This window comes from Apis mellifera, linkage group LG1 (assembly GCF_003254395.2).
Source record: "Apis mellifera strain DH4 linkage group LG1, Amel_HAv3.1, whole genome shotgun sequence".
Classification (NCBI taxonomy): Eukaryota; Metazoa; Arthropoda; class Insecta; order Hymenoptera; family Apidae; genus Apis; species Apis mellifera.
In genome coordinates, this window is record NC_037638.1 from 15,746,557 (window position 1) to 15,764,906 (window position 18,350).

The 18,350-nt window shown below is 34.1% G+C and overlaps 1 protein-coding gene across 2 annotated transcripts in view; it reads right to left on the reverse strand.

Annotated features, from left to right (window-relative positions):
• The window catches only part of LOC412949 (ionotropic receptor 25a), a 69,051-nt gene that overhangs the window by 3,490 nt on the left and 47,211 nt on the right, over positions 1-18,350 (reverse strand). The window contains exons 1-3 of one of the 2 annotated variants that reach the window (XM_026446210.1): positions 13,161-13,655; positions 1,720-4,573; positions 231-1,372 (exon numbers count right to left, since the gene is read on the reverse strand). In XM_026446210.1, the coding sequence (XP_026301995.1) occupies positions 231-1,372; positions 1,720-1,849 (1,272 nt within the window). In that variant the 5' untranslated portion in view covers positions 1,850-4,573; positions 13,161-13,655. Of the gene's footprint in view, positions 1-230; positions 1,373-1,719; positions 4,574-13,160; positions 13,656-18,350 lie in introns of those variants that run through there. The other variant, XM_026446208.1, reaches the window with a different exon arrangement.

Consider the following 18,350-nt stretch of genomic DNA (forward strand, 5'->3'; position numbering starts at 1 on the left):
TGTAAAGAACCTTATATATTATCCTCTAAAAATTAAATATGAATGATGTTTGTTCCGATTCTTTATCGATAATCTTATTTTTTTTCTTTTTTTTTTAAGAAATAGATGCAGGAAAGCTTAAAAAGGGATTAGAAAAATTAGAGAAAGAAAAGAAAGAGGGATGGTAGATGTTGAAAAGGAATCATTCATCGATAAAGATCAAATATTAATCGAATATTTCTATAATTTACCTGTAACGGTGAAGAAATGCTTGCGTTCCAAGATCCACTGTCGACGGTGTTCGAAACAACCCCATCCTTTATGGTCACCAAGTGGACAGACATCACGAATTTGGCTTGATGCTCCCCGTTCCTCGATCCCCATTTAATACCGGCGTACGTTGGCGTCATGTTTTTGTAAGCGTCTTTTAACTTGCCGAAAAAATTCAACTTCCTCTCCGGCGTGTTGGTGTTGTTGTACTCGTCGCACGTGATGTGCCTCGGCTCCATAGGCCATTCCCCATCGTCCAGGGCCGATTTCATGGCCAGGACGGCCAATCGAATCATATCGTAATAGAAGGCAGATAACAGGATCGGTTTCGGCAATGAAAATTCCACCGAGTCCGAGTTGTTCCTCCTGTCGAACTCTGGTTTCATGAAGAGGACGCTTATATCTCTGCACTCGCATCTCGGCCAAATGTTAATATCGGGGGTTAACAGGAACCAGCCGTACTTCTTGTCGGTGAAATTCAACGCGTCCGCAGCCTCGAGAGCTATGCTGATCGTATTCTCGTTCCCAAGGATGAAATAATTCACGATATCCAAGTCCCGTAGCCGGAGCAATTGCCTTTTCATCTCTATTATCTGCTGGGACGTTTCGTTGATCACGTGGCGGGTGGGCACGTTTAACAAGAGACTTTTATATTTATGATCCATCACGAAATTGTAGTCGTAAAGAATGGCCGCGTTGGTGATGTTCAGCTGGATGGATAATTGCCTGATTACCTCAGGTATCAAGTCTGTCGGAGGCATCACTTGAATCAGGTAATCTTGTTGATCCAAGCTCAGTTTCCTCCAGTATTGAAGATCCCCTACTTGGCCGTATTGCGCCGACAACGTGGGAATTCCTAAGGCAGCTGTGAACGAGTTAGATATCTTGGCCGCCAACCCAGCTGTCGTTGTGTCTATCACTAGATCCGGGACCTCGGCCCCTCCTTTCTCCACCGCTGAATCCCAATTATTGCAGACGCGATCGAGGGTGTTGTTTATGTCAGATTCGTTCACCTGCACGCTCCACACGTTGCCCAGGTGATTAGGGTAATTTTCTTTGATTGTTTCCAAGGCGGTTGTTATGCTCTGGTTGGCCACTTTGTTCGCCTCGTCGTTAATGATGACTGGTAATGAAAATAATGAAAAGGAGGATTAGGTTACACGATTTTAGCCGATTATTCGAATAATGATTTAGTCACGTGTTAATTTATCTAAAAAATTTAGAAAGATTTCGTTTATTAATTATCTAATAATTCACAAGTATGAGAAGAATTTTCATATAATGAAAACATTCATATTTGTTTTTAATAATTATAAAAATATTTCTTTCAAATTATTTAATATCTAATATTACCTTCTAGTATTCGCTAATTTGAATGAATTTCTCTCTTGATGAATTCTCATAATCGACAATTCTATTAAGAAATTTGAAGCAGAGAGATTAAAAAATCAAAACGATTTACTCACTTACATATATTAACGGATCTAGTTTTCCCCGATTCACGATTGCTCGCGACGCTCCTTTGCCCATAAATTATTACAAATCTCCCGCATAATCCGAGCAACCAACAGGTAGCAATTGTAAATTCCACAAATCTCATTTCGAACGAACTTCGATTTTTCACTTCGATTCTATAACATAATTCTTTCTTCTTTCCCCCTCCTCACTTCAACTTCTCCGTCAACATTCTCCTTCCGAAGAAAACGATTTTTCTTAATCGATGAAGGAGGAGAAAGGGAGAAACGTCGAAAATTGCGGCTAATCTTCCGACGACAAGTAATTAGTCGGTGCTCCAGCTGGTTTCGATCGTACACTCGACGCGTCTCGAGGTCAGGATATCGCGTGCGGAAATTAGTCAAGCGACTGAGGGCGGTCTCGAAACCGAAAGCCAGCTTTCTCTCTGTTTCATTTGTGTTTGCCCATTCGTTGCCGCGGGGATGACCTAATCAATTCCTCGTATCAACGCAAGTTTGTCTCTTCTTTCTTTCTTTCTCTCTTTTTTTTTCCTCCCCCCATTTCGTTACTTTTTTTCTCTTTTTCCCCTCCCCCGTCAAAATTCTCTGATCACTCTGCTCACTCCTCTCGAAAGTAATTGGCGCGTACAACGATGGCGAGCCATCGGGAAGAATTTGCATGTCGCGCGTCGCGTGTCACAAACTCGTGTTATCTCATAATTGACCGGTCGATCGTTAACTTTCTTTTGTCACGTGTGCACGTGACCGTTGTAAGTTGTATTTTAATGCGATATCGATATCCTCGTGACTTGGAATCGTGACCACGGATGCGGAATGGACACCTTTCTAAAAACGATTTTTCCCTGAATCATTTCTACGAACAATTTTTGACTTTCGAATATTTTTTTTAGCTTTTTTTAGTACACGTTATCGATCTGTTTTCAATATCAAGTTTTATTCGATTAATATTTCAAGATCGGTAAGAAGAAATAATAAGGATATTAGTTAATGGAGAATCGTGGAATTTATATTCCTTATTTCTATGTTGCAACGTGAAATCGATGATGAGCGAATTGGAAGTAAAAGGAAAAAAGAAACAACGATTTTGTTTTAATTAACATTTACATCTTCCCTTTGTATTTTCCTTGTGTATTTACATTGTTTTGTAAAAATACTTGTTTATATTCGCATATGTATGCGAAAAATGAAAAGCCTGAAAATACATCTCGTTATCGAAACAGGAATATCTTTCTTTTTTCTTCTTCACTTAAATGTTTTATTCATATTATTATTTAATTTTGCGAAAACTCAATCCCACGAAAAGTACTTTTTTTTATTTTTCGATTCAATCGATAAAAGTATCAGCAATGTCGAAGAACAAGTATCAATTCAGCGAGAAATATACCAACGAAAACCCAATGTTAAAATCTTTGTCGAGGGGAGAGGCAATTTGCTTTCAAAGGATTTTCTTCTTTCTTAATCTCCCTTCAATTCGCAGCCGAGTAATCCTTTGATTAAACATTAATCGGGCAAATTAATGACAATCATTCCAATTATTATTTTAAGATTATTCGATTATAATTCGAATCTTGGTAACTTGAATCTCGAGGGAAGAATTAAGAATCTTGGAATTACGTTGGAGATTTCCAAGTTTTCGAGTGCAAGAGAGATTTAAATAAAAATTGAAAGAAAGATTAAGTAGATATCTTTTATAATGATGAATTTATTCTTCAAAAGACGAGGTGTTGCAAGTTTTTCGTTCGACTAGAATTAACAAAATTGGATCAATTTTTTCCAGATTTATTTATGTGATAATTTCTAATATTCTTCCTTTTTATATGTACAAATTTTGAATAATAAACATTTTCATTATATGGGAAGACAAAGCGATTGGAAGTTCCATATATTGTTGTAAAAGGAAACTATATTTTTAGCAATTAAACAAGTTCAAGTTCTTTAGATTTGCGTCTACAAAAAGGAGAAATATTTATATTATATTTTCATTCTTAATACTATTTTAAATTTGATTATTTATTATCTTGTATAACAGTAACATAAGATATTCGAATAGAAAAAATTTAAAAGATGATTCTAAAGATCAAAGAAAAGTTCTATAAAAAGAAGAAGAAAATATCCGTTTAAAGTTTATCTTTTGCAAGTTATAAGCAATTTAAAAAACATCTAGATGAAATAAGTCAGTGGTGAGAGTGAAGTGGCATTATCTCTTGCCACGCTTTCTCTCCATTTCCCTTCAACTGATGAAAAATTAAATTGCTTATAACCTGAAAAATAAACCTTTCAACGCTACATTTTGCTATTTATTTTAATCTCTAGAATCATCCCTTAAATTTTCTCTCCACTTTCGTTCCAGCATTCTGATGAGATTCAAGTTCCACGCCAAGCTTCCCCTCTACATATATTTCTACTCTTACAACTCGTAGAAATAAAAAAAATTTTACGATTACCAGATCATCGATCATTCGATCGCAGTAAAATTACATTGGAACGATGTAATTTTGAATTCCTCTTCAATGGAGGAATCGCTTGTTGGACTGAAAAATCGAACGATTTCTTGACTGAAACTCTTGCTCCAAACTTTGCTCGAAATCAGATATTTTATGAAAGCGAACTCGTAAGTGAGATTCGCTTTCCGGACCATCTTCGCCGCTTGTTCCCTGTTCGGAAGAAATCCATACATCCATCATCGAGCGAATACATGGCCGCGAATTTGTTCTCCAACGGATAATCCCACACGACGTAATCGGATCTCTTTCATTCCGGTGTATTCCCTCATTTAGCGCCATTCGTTTCCACTTGTTCCCGGGAAACAATTTTTCACTTATCTTTGCAATTTTCCTTCGGTTTTATTTCTGTAAAAGAATCGATTCGTTAATCGTAGATTTTCTAGGATTTATAAAATTCGTTGAAAGATAGAGAATTATTTATCTTTTTTTTTTTAAGCAAAGAATTTTACACACTTAAATTATTTTAAACATTCTATTGATTGTGCATAAGAGATAAATATCAGGATTATATATTACATGTTATAAAAATTAGGAAAATGAAAATTAAAAAGAGTTAAGAAATATTAGAATCAACATTTGAAATTTTCTTTTATGGATTATATTAATCGTTATATTCTTAAGATAATCATATTTCATTTTACATTCATGGATGATACGAATATTTTAAAATCATAACTTAAGAAAGTAGATATATTTGGAAGCTTATTAAACAAATAATATTCGAAAAATCTTTCCTCTAGTTCCAATTTTTTTTTTCATACTACAGATTTCTTAAAAAATCCTTCGATTTCTTTCACACGTGAAAAGTATTTGAACGTGTTCGAAGAATTAGATGGAATACCGAATCTCGTGAAGCTTTCTTAGATTCGATGTTTCTTTTTAACCCAACTTTTAACGTTCTATCGACCGCCAGATTGGCCGTGTAAGCAGCGACGATTACGAAAATCGAACAGGATGCCATCACCAATTTACTCGACAAATGTTTCGGGATATATCCCCCTTGGAACGTGGAGGTGAGTGAATGTGAACCAGATGAAATCCTTCAACGAGCTGAATTGATCGTTCCGATACTTTGCCCGATTGTTCCGGTAGCTAAAGGGCGAGTACCTCTCGAGAATATATAATAGAAATATCGTCCAGAGGAAGATGTTCACGAGCATCGATATCCAGATAAGATCCAGGATCATTACAGGAACTTGAGAAGCCTTCTCCTTTTTTCTTTAGCATCATTATCGTGAAGTCCACCACCTGAATATTTACCTCTCCCACCATTATTCTATTAACCTTTTTTCGATCGATGATCAAGGGATTATTTAATCATTGATTATAATGATATAATGCGATTCGAATTTAATTAGTTTTCGTTCGTATTAAAATAAGGGGGGGTATTGGCGAGTTTTTCGAGGGTAAAAATAAATCAATTTATTATAATGTATCCATGTATATGTATAGGATGTTAATTATATTCATGAGGGGGCCAATTCTATAAAGGTATAAAAGTTGGTTGGCCAGAAATAAAGTCGAGGCTTCATTCGTTACAAATTACAAGCAATATTTAAATTTCTGTTGGACGAAGTTAAAATGAAAATTTAAATTGCATGTAATTTCATAAACGAGCCTCAACCCACATTTTTTGTATATCGATTTTTTGCCTTTATCTCTGGAATCGATTCTCTAAACGTGTCTTCATTATCTTTCGCATTCTATATATTTCGAATTATATATAAAATTATTGGTGAGTTATTTTTTTCTGCACGTTTGCAGATAATTTATATTGTATTTATTTGATTAAATTTGACAAATGCATTTAAACACTCATATTAATTATTTCGAAATTTATAATAATCATTAAAATTTAAGCAAACCAAAAATTACAACGATCTTTAATTGTATTACTCATTTAAATAAGATTCTGATTCTTTTTTTGTGATTTTCAGAGAAAAGTTATTTTTGAGAGATGGAATATAATATTTTTTTCGAGTGTTAATTAATTTAAATGATACGTGATCCCTAATTCAATTTTCAATTTCTTTAAAATTATGTCCTGCGATAACAATGATTCTGCTATGAACTCGGAATATCCCAACTTGTTCGAACTAACTATGTAACTGGTCATAAAAAAAAAAAAAGAGAAAAAGAATATCAAACCGCAGAATGTTCCGGAAATTTCTGTGGTGACCGCCGCTTCACTCGCACGCAGCAAGAAACTTCTTTCCCCCTTCCATACACATACCGTGCTAATGACGTAGTAAAAGGACACGAAGGCTTAAAAATACGCATAAAATACGAAGAAGTTTAGAAATTACAAAATCACAGCGCATCGAAAAATTAACAAACTTAATTATCATAACGATAAAATAATAAAACGCAAATATTAATTCGAAAAATAATAAATCAATGAAACGATCAACTCTTTAATATATCATAATAATATTTATAATAATAAGAAAAATAATACTTTTATTAAAATTAATTTATACGTTTTTTATACGTACATCTGCCTTTCGAAATATTTTGTATCTTATCAGGATCAAAAGTTGGCATTATTTTTCCGACAGTTCGATAAAATATAGACGCATAAAGCATAGAAATATACTGTTTTTCTTGTATCCATTGATAGTTTCGATCGTCCTGTTTTTATTCAAAGTGGTTGGTAAAAATAGGACGGGTATAAAAAAGAAAATTTTATGTTCTTTTTACGATATAATTGATAGATATCATCCATATCGTCCCCATCGCGATGTCATTATTGTATTCATTAATTCGTAGATCGTAGTACGTAGTTGCAAAGTTAGGGTCTAAATTGCCGTAAATTCTACGATTCTCTGATGATGTAATCAAAATCCACCAAATGATCGGATATCGTTCGAAAGATCGATACAATATCCGTGAAAAGAACTCCACATGACGTATAGCGGGACGATTCGATGTATCGGTCTGTTTCCGTTGCTCATTTCTTATTTTTATCTCCTTTTCTCTTGGCCACCGCTTCACGAGATTTATAAAGATTTATCTAATTTTAGATAAAGGCAAAAGTGCCAGTTTCATTCTTTCCGCAATTTAATGAAAACTTTATATACGCTATTGCGATCATTTATAGAATGTTAGAGACGTTGCTTTCGATCGTATAATCGTATTCATCTAAAAATATTTTGTTCACGAATTTTCAGAGGAAATAATTTATATAAATAAATAATTTTTTACATATTTTTCTTATATAATGCAATATTGATGTACGATATTTAAAAAAATATAGAAAATATTAAATAGTTAATAGTATTCAGATGAAATGAAAAAAGGTAGCAAAAAAATTCTGAAAATATTTGTGTCGACGAATTACATAGGAGCGTTTTGTTATGAATTTTTTTTACCATCTATTAGCACGATTAATAGCAAAAAAAAAAAAAATACTTAATTAGATCAATTGAAAGCGTCATTCATATCTAGAATAGAAAATGTTTTTTTACAACGATAATATATGACCACATTCATCTTCAATATCGTGACAAAATTATTGGAGTTTAGTTCAGGATATCCCATTTATCATTATTCCATCATATTTATCAGACTTTAATGTTTACTTGTTTCGTAAATTGCAAAATTCTCTTAATGAAAAATTGTCTAAAAAAATATCAAAATAAATATATTTGAATTTTTTAAATACAAAATAAATTAAAATAAATGGATCTTTACTAAAGTATAATAAACATTTATATTCTCCAAAAATGATAAAAAGTCATAGAACAAGATAATCATAATGGTGAAGATTCAATACAATAGAAAAAGAAACTATATTATAATATCACATTATTTTAAATTATTTCACCATACTTATAATTTAAAATAAAAGAATATAAAAATATAAAAGTTTTTTTAAACTTTTTAAAATACACCATTTGTCATATTTGACTAAAAAAAGTTTTATGTAATAATGATTACACAAAATTCATTCGATATTATAAAACTGAAACAGAAATATATGTATAAATATTTCTTATAATCGTTGCCCAAAATTATCGATATCTTAAAGAAATTCTCAAAGAAACAGGGGGATGGATTTGTATAATCTAATAGCGCGTGTCTGATCTATGACGAGCTCATTCTACTTGCGCGCGACGCTTCTGCGATGCAATTAAACAATATAAATAAGGCATGCTCAATGTTGCAACACGAAAGCGCGTGACTGGAATAATCCTTGTAAACGATTGAAATTGTTGCATTTAATTTGCAAAGTACACCTTCGTGTACTTACAACAACTACAAGTGACAAAGTCCCCGAGAAGTGGACTTTGAGTATCTGTTTCCGAAGCCGAAAGCTTGTGCAAACTTCCTTCTTGCCAAGATGTCTTTGAACGTCAAAACTGCAGTTAAGGCAGTTATTAATCTTCCGTCGGTGAACGCTTGACATTGTACATACCTCGATCGATCCAATCACGATGTTACAAATTTTGTAATTTAAACAGATCTCCGATTGGGTAATTAATGCAAGTGATTAATGTGATTACGTAGATAAATTTAGAAGAGCCTCGTTCAATAATTATACTCTTTTAAATATGAAAAAAAAGCTTGAAATATAAACTCGAAGGATGCACAACGAGCGATGATAAAAATTTTGAAAATATTAAATTAGATTATTTTAACAGCGAGACAAAGATTTTTAATGTTCTATTTCTTTTTAATTATATTTAAAAGGAATTAACGCAGGTTATTATGAACAGAATGTTCATTTAAAATCGTGTGTCTTCTTATAATTTTTCGACGATAAAAAAATATATCTATACATCAAAATGGATTGTATTGTTGTTAAATTAGAGCATACGATCCTGCATGCCATAATAATTTCTTCTTGCAAATTGACAATTAAAAATAATAAGTATTATTGTTTCCATTCCATCCATCATTATTCCATTATACAATCTCGATTCTCTCCAATCTCGTCCCAGCCATTGAAGAAGAGCCGGATTATTCCCGAAATTTTTATCATCCTCGGCGTGCGAGGAAAATCGATAAATTTTTATTCGAAACAGTTTTCCATTGATTGGGCATGGATCGAGAAATAGCACGTGCACAAAACGCCGCATAAAACGGAAAGATTTATAGCCAGGAATAAAATAACACGCGTCCAATTCATTGAGAAAATCGGGACGCGAGAGGGGGGGGGGGAGGGGGCAGGGAAGGTATGACCGATCGATTGGTCGTTAAATCTCGAGAGAAATAAGGGGGTGACGCGCGATGTAATTACGAATCTCATCGAGCCTCAAGCCAGGCCGATATACATCGATCGGTTATTAATTCGTCGGTAACCTTTTAGCAGGAGCGATATCGAAATCTGTGAATTTATTGCCGGTGGCTGCGGGCCGCAACAAAGGCGGACCAATTCAGCTTTGCCAGATTTAACGACATAAATTTATCAGCCGTTGCTTGACTGGCCGCCCCCTCTCCCTCCCCCCTTTTTTCCGCCCCGAAATATCGCCGTGTTTGCCCGTGGACGCGATTAATAACCCGAAAAACCATGGCGAACCACGAAAATTGAGGATCGTGAGAAAGGAAGGGGGGGGGGGGGAGATCGCGAAGTAAACTTTAATTGCCGGGAGTTGGAACGCTGATAAAATAAATGGGAAAAAAAAAACACGGTTTAAAAGAATTTCGTTTGATGTAATTTCTAGGAAATTAGCACCGGCACGTTATCCCTTTGATCGTGATTAAAACGTGAGAATTCTTTTTCCTCCTTCTACATTTTTTTTTCTTTTTCAAAAACAACGAATGCGTTTGTTTGTTTGAAACAATTAACTTTTGTATTCTTCTTTCATGTTTCTTTACGCGAGGCATTTATACCGAGCTCTTAAGCTGTTAATGGCGCGAGACACACGCAACATTTAATTTATAAATAATTTTTTCGTAAGTGGATCCATTTTTAACAGAGAATTTTAAACAATTTTTGATTTATATTTATCAAAAAACTATTTGTACTCAAATTATATACTCGATTCTACTCGATACGATATTCAAATAACCATTTTTTTTTACGTAACTGCAAATTTTGAGGGCTTTGATAAAAAAAATTACTGCTGGAAACTCAATTGTTGATGATTGCAAGTCTTCGAGATACTACAATTCTTAGAAAATTAGCACCGTTGTATTAAATTACAAGATTTTGACAAGATATTCCTCTATACTCAAAAAGTTCCTTTACATCTTGTAATAGATTTTTGTCAAAAATCGTTCTCAAACTCTAATTTTAATTCCGAGTAAACGATTAAATCGGATCACATGTAAAATTTTGAGCAAAACTTCGATAGAGAAATCGCCGCGTCGACCGCGAAAATTGAACGATCCGGAGGAACTTGTCGGTATCAGACGATTGTAAATCTTCGAGAGGGTTGATCCTCAGATCCTCGTTTATGTTTCTATACTGGTTGCCGCGGGAATGCCACAGTGAAAGCTTACCTGCTCCGCTACTTCTTCTTCCACCCCCCTCCTCTCCCCTCCGCTCTTTCTGTCCCCCTTTTTCCTCCCCTTTCTTCGCACTCCGCCGTTCTCGTGTCTCGGTTTCGTTCGCTTTTTTTTTTTTTTTTTTTTTTACACAAAGTATTTCTTTCCCAACAATGCCGGGTACTATACTTAGGCGCCGTATTGTAAATCACAGCCGAGCTTTTTCCACGTATTCGTACGCAAATTGGGGCACCTTGACATGAACATATATATATATATATATATGTGTGTGTATGTGTATATATATATGTATATATATATATATATATATATAGATACGTTTGTTGCTTCCCATTCTTCGATTTTCCCGACGTATGATATTGTCTCCGTGGCTGTGCGTCTGTTCGACTGAAGCTAGTTGGACGGAGGAGACGGAAAGAGAAAGTGATGGAAGAGAGAGAGAGAGAGAGAAAGAGATTCTACGGATAAAAATGAAGTCCTTGACGGAACACTCCTCGCCTTTCCATCGTCGAATGGATTTTCATTATCAAAACGACATTACTTTGGAGAAAGAGAAAGAGAACCAGTAATTAGAACCTCCTTAAGTCGAATCACATTTTGATCTTTGAAGACTCGGAACGATGATACTTTTCCTTTCCCACTTTCTTTTACAATCTGATTAATATTTTTAATGAAATAAATGTCTCTTTTCCTCGTTCCTATATTTGTTTAAAGTTTCAGATAATTATTTATTAAACAATATCATTTCTGAATAAGTAAGTGAAGATTTGTAAAGGATTTTTACTTAAATTGTCGTTCGTTAAAAAGTTAATAAAAATGTTTCTTCAACAGGATAAATTAAAGGAAAGAAAACTTGATGCAAATCATTGAGTCACAACAGTTTTAAATTTTAGATTTTAGACGAAATTAAACTTAGAATTAACATCGATTAATCTTGATAAAAATATTAAAAAAATATTTTAAAGAGTCATCGAGAAGGATAACACCTTTTTCTTTTTTTTGTAAAAATTTATCTCAAAATTTCTACAACACTTTTCACACTGATCTGAAACACTCGTTGAAAAGCGATATTTCACCCGTTTCTTTTTCATTAGCCACAAATTAAAACCCGTTTACGTAATATCGAGGATTGATGCAGTACGCCGTTTCTCGTTTGCGCGAATTCTCGATAAATAATTTCTCTCTCGCGATAAGAGAAGAGGAGAACAATCTTGGCGCGTGTCAAGCCAAGCTTCATCGACAGTGCTCATGTGCGCTTTCTATGAATATTATATTTCCTATCCGTGTCACCTTCTCCCCTCGTTGCTTTAATTGAAATTAATCAGAAACGCGATCTCGATGAATATTATTCTCCTTCTCCGTCAAATCGTTCATTCCACTTTCACTAGATGGAGATCCATGTATATATTAACTTTTTAAACAAACTCTCCGTCCACGATACGCGTGGCGTGCAGTCGAAATTCATGCAAAGTGGTATCGCAAAAAACGGCGCGTCGCGCGATGAAAGCCAACGAAAAGGATCAAAAACGTGTCGATTCTGGAATTTACGACATAGTATGCGGATGACATTTTTCTCGAGTGTCTAGCGAATATCTGAGTTTTTTCGTATAAAAAAGCAAATATAGGGTGGGTGATGTTTGTACGAATATGGTATGCGCATTAAGCTATATGGTAGCACGCTTTTATGAACGTTACCATTTCGTCGGGAATTTAAAAGCGAATTAATTGAGATTGCAATTTGAAAAGGTAGATTTTTACCTGTATTCTTATTAGCTGTGAATTTTTATGCAAATGTATATATATATATATTTTTTTTTTGTTGTTTTCACGTAGATTTTATATATACATGAATTAGATGCATCGAATGATATATTGTTAACGTATATATGTAATTCAGAAAATGATACAGTCGCGACAAATTCTAAAATGTATATTCTACTTATTCTAAACACGTTTTGTAGAATGATTCTTTTTTTTTAATTTACGAATTTTTTCAAATAAAAGATATATAATTTATGTATAATTATATATTAATTTAATAGATATAAACTACATAATTTTGTACGTATTTTACATGATTATATTTTCTACGTATTTAATCGAATATCTTTTACGCGTTTTTCGAATGCATAAAAATTCGCGGCTTATTATTTTAAAGATTTAAAAAACAATTCCAAAGTTCTTAAAATTATATCAAATAATTTCAGAATTTTTCAGAGAACAGATATATATTAATATTTATATCACTTTTAGATTTGATCTAGAAAACAGAGTCAATTATAGTCAAGAAAATTATCGTTATTTCATTTGCTAAACTTTAACTCTCTATGCAATCTCCCTTATCTGAATGATTTATGAAACTCGCATAATTTTAACGGAGACTACGGCACGTGTAAATTATTCTGTACGAAAAAAACAAAAAAGGAAAAAGAAAAGAAAAAAAAAGAAATATCACGTACCAATTGTACGCAGCATGTACCCCACTAACAATTACGGAAATAAAGATTGTCATTGTCGTCAATTTATCCCCAACGTATCCACGCCCACGCAATTTCCTCTTCTACGTTGATCCCCCAACCAGAAATCGCAATATTGATTTTCCAACGTACGGTACGATAAAAAAAAAAGAGAAAGAAGACTATTTCTCATTTACGTGCCGGGAATATTCGCGAAGAATTTTAACTCTCGCGTAAACTGGAACTTCATTGGGAATGATTAATGAGCCCGGCCAAGGACACCGAGAAACGAAACGGTGAACAACTATTCCACGGCTGAATCTGTCACGGGCACAAGCGATCGAAATGGAAACTGCTGTTTGATTGTGAGTGTTGCAGGCCGACTCGAGGCAGCATAATTTTCGACCGAACATGTCGGTTCAACCCCCATGAATTCAAAGTATTTAATAATAGTGCTCGCCTCTACCTAATTCGATTCGAAACGTTTCATAGTTTCCAGGTCTACGCCGCAACGATTTACGAGCGTAGAATCAGTTTCGACGATCGTTCGTACTGTTCATTCGCGTTTTCAAGATACATGTAAAGGATTCGAGTTAAAATTTTAGATTGAAAATGTATGAATATTTCGAAAATGCATGGGTGAGAATTTAACGGGATAATTTTTTTTATAGAAATTAAAAAAGGTCAGTTTATCGAATTTGAGGCGAGAGATCGTCTCGTGAATTGCGTCGAAAAAATTTAATAAAAACCGGTATCAAGGACCGATCAATTCTTGTGCACTTAACGTCGCTGGCTCCGCGCGAGGTCGGTATCCAGATAAACTCCAGTTTATCGCTACTTTCATGCTGTAATTCACTATTGTATCGGTAATTTACTGCCCTGTTGCCACGGTTTCCAAACAACCTCCTGCGTACTCCTTTTAAACTTGTATTTTACGTAATATTTATGCATATATGTATAGGCTCTACCCATCGAGTTGGAATCGCATTTTTTCTCTCTCTCTCTCTCTCTTTAATCGTTATATCATAAATGGTATCATGAAATTGTCCTTGGCTACGGTAAAATCGTACAATAATAGATGATCGTGAATCCGCAATGATTTATTGTCTGTTTTCGAAACGCTTACCGATTATTAATTATTCCAAGAATAATTTCTGGATCTGCATATGTAGATCTGTCACTTCGAATAATAATTAATATTGTATACAATTCATATAAAATTTAGAAGCAGCCTCTTTTTCGAATGAGAAAATCGAAGATTCTTAGAGCGAATTATCGAGAGTTAAAGTTGTATTTTTGCAGAAATCTGAAAGGTTGATGAAGAATTAATTTTGAGATTTGTTATTATTATATAAGCAAAATCTGAATTATCATTTTTAAGATGAATAGAAAATGTTGGAGAACAATTTTTTTATTTTATTTTTCTATTAAGCAAAATGGAAATAATTGTTTTAATTGTTTTCTATATTTCTTTCGTCATAAAAAAAGAAACTATTAAATTTTCAGCTCATAATAATGAAGAGTTACATTAAGAAAGTTATACTTGTTTATTATACTTGAATTATTTCGAAAAGAATAAATATAATAAAAAAAAGAAGAAGAAAAGGTTTATTGAATTATAATTGAAAAGAAACCATCGATCGTGACGGGTTGTATAGAATTTAACTGAAAGCAGTTCTCTTTTTCTTATTACTTATTTATATAATTGGGTTTTTTTCAAATAAAAAAATGATAGATTTTTAATATCTTTTTAAAAGAATATTCTATTCTTTATTAAAATATCGATCAACTATTCTTTTTATTAATTAAAATAGCGTTCAAAGTGTTAAAACTTTACTTGATCATCTTTAGAAATTTTGCCCTTTAAAAAGTTTTTCAATGAATACAAAAAAAAAAAGGTTGAAGAATTTTTTGATATTGAATTAAAAAAAAAAAAAAACATAATAAACCAATGCCAGTCAAATTATTCATTCCTTTCAATTATTGATTTTTCCAGTGTATAATTGAGCATTGCTGTGAAATGAAAAACTTTTTTGCCAGTCGTTTTATTTATCAAAGTTGCATGTTAGGTATTAAGAAAATAATTTCAAAAAAATCATATCTGTTCGTGACATTCCAATTACTTGGAAAAAATACAATAGAAAAAAGAAATGGTTGATCATTGAACTACAGAATTGTATTGAAAAGGAAATCGGAATCATGGCTATAGACGAGAATTGAATATTGAATTTAATTAAAAGCAATTCTTATTTTATCCAAATATCTTATTAATTAATTTTTATTAATCCAATAAAAAGATCGAATTACAATTAATCGAAAATTTTTAACTTAATTCTATCATTAAATAACATAAGTTCAACAAAATATATCATAAATATATAATAAATATATTATAAATAATTCTTCAAACTTAAAATTGACTAGAGATAGATTGCATTTAGAATTTCCGTGCAAATCTTGACACAAAATTGAAATTCTTGATATATAATTTTCTTCTCCGTTAAACAAAAACAGAAATAATCGTTTTACCGAATTAAAAATTATATTATACTTCTCTTCCACACACAACGAGGGAGAAAAAAAATAATAAATTTTCTCGATTGACCGTGTACCATTCGCAAATTAAGAAAACGATTTAAAATTTCACGCCCAACCCGCGATCACATCCCAGCTGTGCTTTGGAAAAATACAAATAATGAACAGGGGAGAGGGGGGGGAAGAAAGGAAAGGTTGGTCATTGAATTATTGAAAAGGAGCCATCGAGATCGTGGCCACAAACCCCCGAGGCGGTTTCAATGGGCATTAAAACAATGGCCGACGCCGGGAACGAAAATGAAAGAGCAGCTTCGCACCTATCTAGATCTCGAAGGGAGAAAGTTTCATTAGGGAAACCGCAAATGCGGGGAAAACGGGGGCAAAGAAAACTCGTTGCTCCTTCTTTCTTTTTCTTCTTTTCTTTTTCTTTTTTCGCGTATCGCGATTTGCACGTTCGCTCGCAGGTGATCGGTGGTCGCGTGGAGGCGGACCGAAACCTCTTTGCACGTAATTCCACTTGCGTCGGACGATGGCTTGGTTGGAAATGGTGTGTTCGAGATCGAAATCCGTGCTCGAAGGAGATTGGACCGGGTTAATTTGAGGCAAACGGGGGGTCTTTCGAGGGGCACGAGCCTCGAGAACCGTGTTTCTTATCACGAGTTGTTGGCTCTCTGCGAAAAAGCACGAGCCAAGTTTTCTCGAGAACTATTAAAACGGTTAGAAATAGCCGCTCGTTTCTTTAGGGTTTCGTAGGGACCCTTCGCGACGAATTGGATTGGCGTTTGTTTCCAACCGAGCTCGAGATTTGCAATTATCTTTCGCAGAAACTCGAGGGAGCGTAATTGTAATTGCTTTTCTTCATGCAGCAATGCCACGCGTGTACTTTTTTTCTTCCTCTCTTTTCTTCGTCATTTTTTCCAAGAAGGATAGAGAGGACTATTATATGAATTTGGAGATTTGTCGAGAAGTGGAGAAGTTAAATATAAATTGGGTAGTTTTCAATCGTCCAACGAGACGAGAAGATTGATTTCCAAACTGGAAAGCTAGGCGAAAAAGAAAAAAAGAAAAGAAAAGGAAAGTGGCCACGCTATGCATAAAACATTAATCAGAGACATTAGCGAGCACTCGGCTCGCGTGGATTTTACAACTTACCTCGATAACGAAGTTTCCTCGGGGGAGCGCTCATGTATTTTTCATTGAACCCGGCACCGGTCATCTCTATGCATATTTCGACTTCATTTTCCCGCTTCCCTTTCTTTCTGTTTCCCTTTCTATCCTGTTCCTCTCTCTCTTTTTTTTCAACGTTACGCGTGTACAAAAATGATGTATAAAAATAGATCTCAAGGAAAAAGGAAAAGAAACGAATTTTAGCAGTTTTATGGAAGAAAATCATTGAATATCCAAGGAGAGTAAACCCAACAGAGCGGTTCGAGTTGGTCGTGCATAAATATTGGGATTGGCGCTTAAAAAATTTTCCTCTCCCGTTAATCTTGCACGTTCGTTAATCGTGAACGTGAAAGTAATCGCCGATCGAATGAAATTTCGATGAGATTAAAGAAGACGAAATGAAATCTCGACGAATTAATTCTCGGGTGAACAGCGAAAAAGGTATCGAAAAATTTGATTAGAAAGAGGGCAAACGATGATGGAAAGTTTTTCGAGTTATGGAGAAACAAAGTAAAAATATATTACACGGATACGAAATGATTTCAAGTTCAGATGTAATGAAAAATTGAAGATCTGGAGGGAGATAGATTCGTTTATGGTAATTTTAGTTGAATTATAGATAATTCTATTATTTGAAAATATTATTCCTTTCATATTTAAATCACGAGCAAATATTATTTATCGAAGATAGAAGATCTTGCAAAATCCTGTATCGATCGACGAAACATTCATTTAAAATATCCTAACATTATATTTTCTCCAGCTCCTTTGTATTTTAATTTTTGCAAAATTTTTCAAATTTTGAAACTATATATTCGATTCTTTCCCTTTTTCATTGGATAATAAATAATTGAACATAATTTATCCATATGTTTCTTTGTTTCCAATCAATTAACTAATCAACTAATTGAAAGCAATTCTAGTGGAAGCATTTTAACATTATAATCAGAATTTCTATAAATATCTCAAAAGAAAGTAACCTATTTTAACATTTTTCTTTTTTTTTTTTTTCACGAAGAGAAAGATCCACACATTCCTGCAACACCATTGTTCGACTTACAAAAATTGTTGTGAACAATGAATTTACTCCCTGCACGTAATCCCCGATCCCAAATATCCCCGTTTCATTCTCCGAGGATACCGCGCATTTCGTCACTCGTTTCCCAGGCGTGAAACAATCCGGCGTTGCTGAAACTTTCGCGTAATGCACGAGCTCGAAAAGGGGCGAGTGAATTTCAACAAACGGGATCCGCGTGTTCGCGGAAATATTATTCCTTAAGTGAAATTCTAGCAGGGCCACACAACAAAAGAGGATATTCGAGCGAACTTTCGAGTTCGCCGGGCACGAGTTCGACACGCACATAATGATGTCGGCTTCCCTTTATTTCCTCGACACAAAAGAAAAGCGGGCGCGTTGGTCGGCCAACACGCGACACCGATCGTTGGAACGAGGCGGGTGAACGAAGGGGTCCAATAATAATTCCGGCGGCCGATTTGTCGCCGATGTTCAC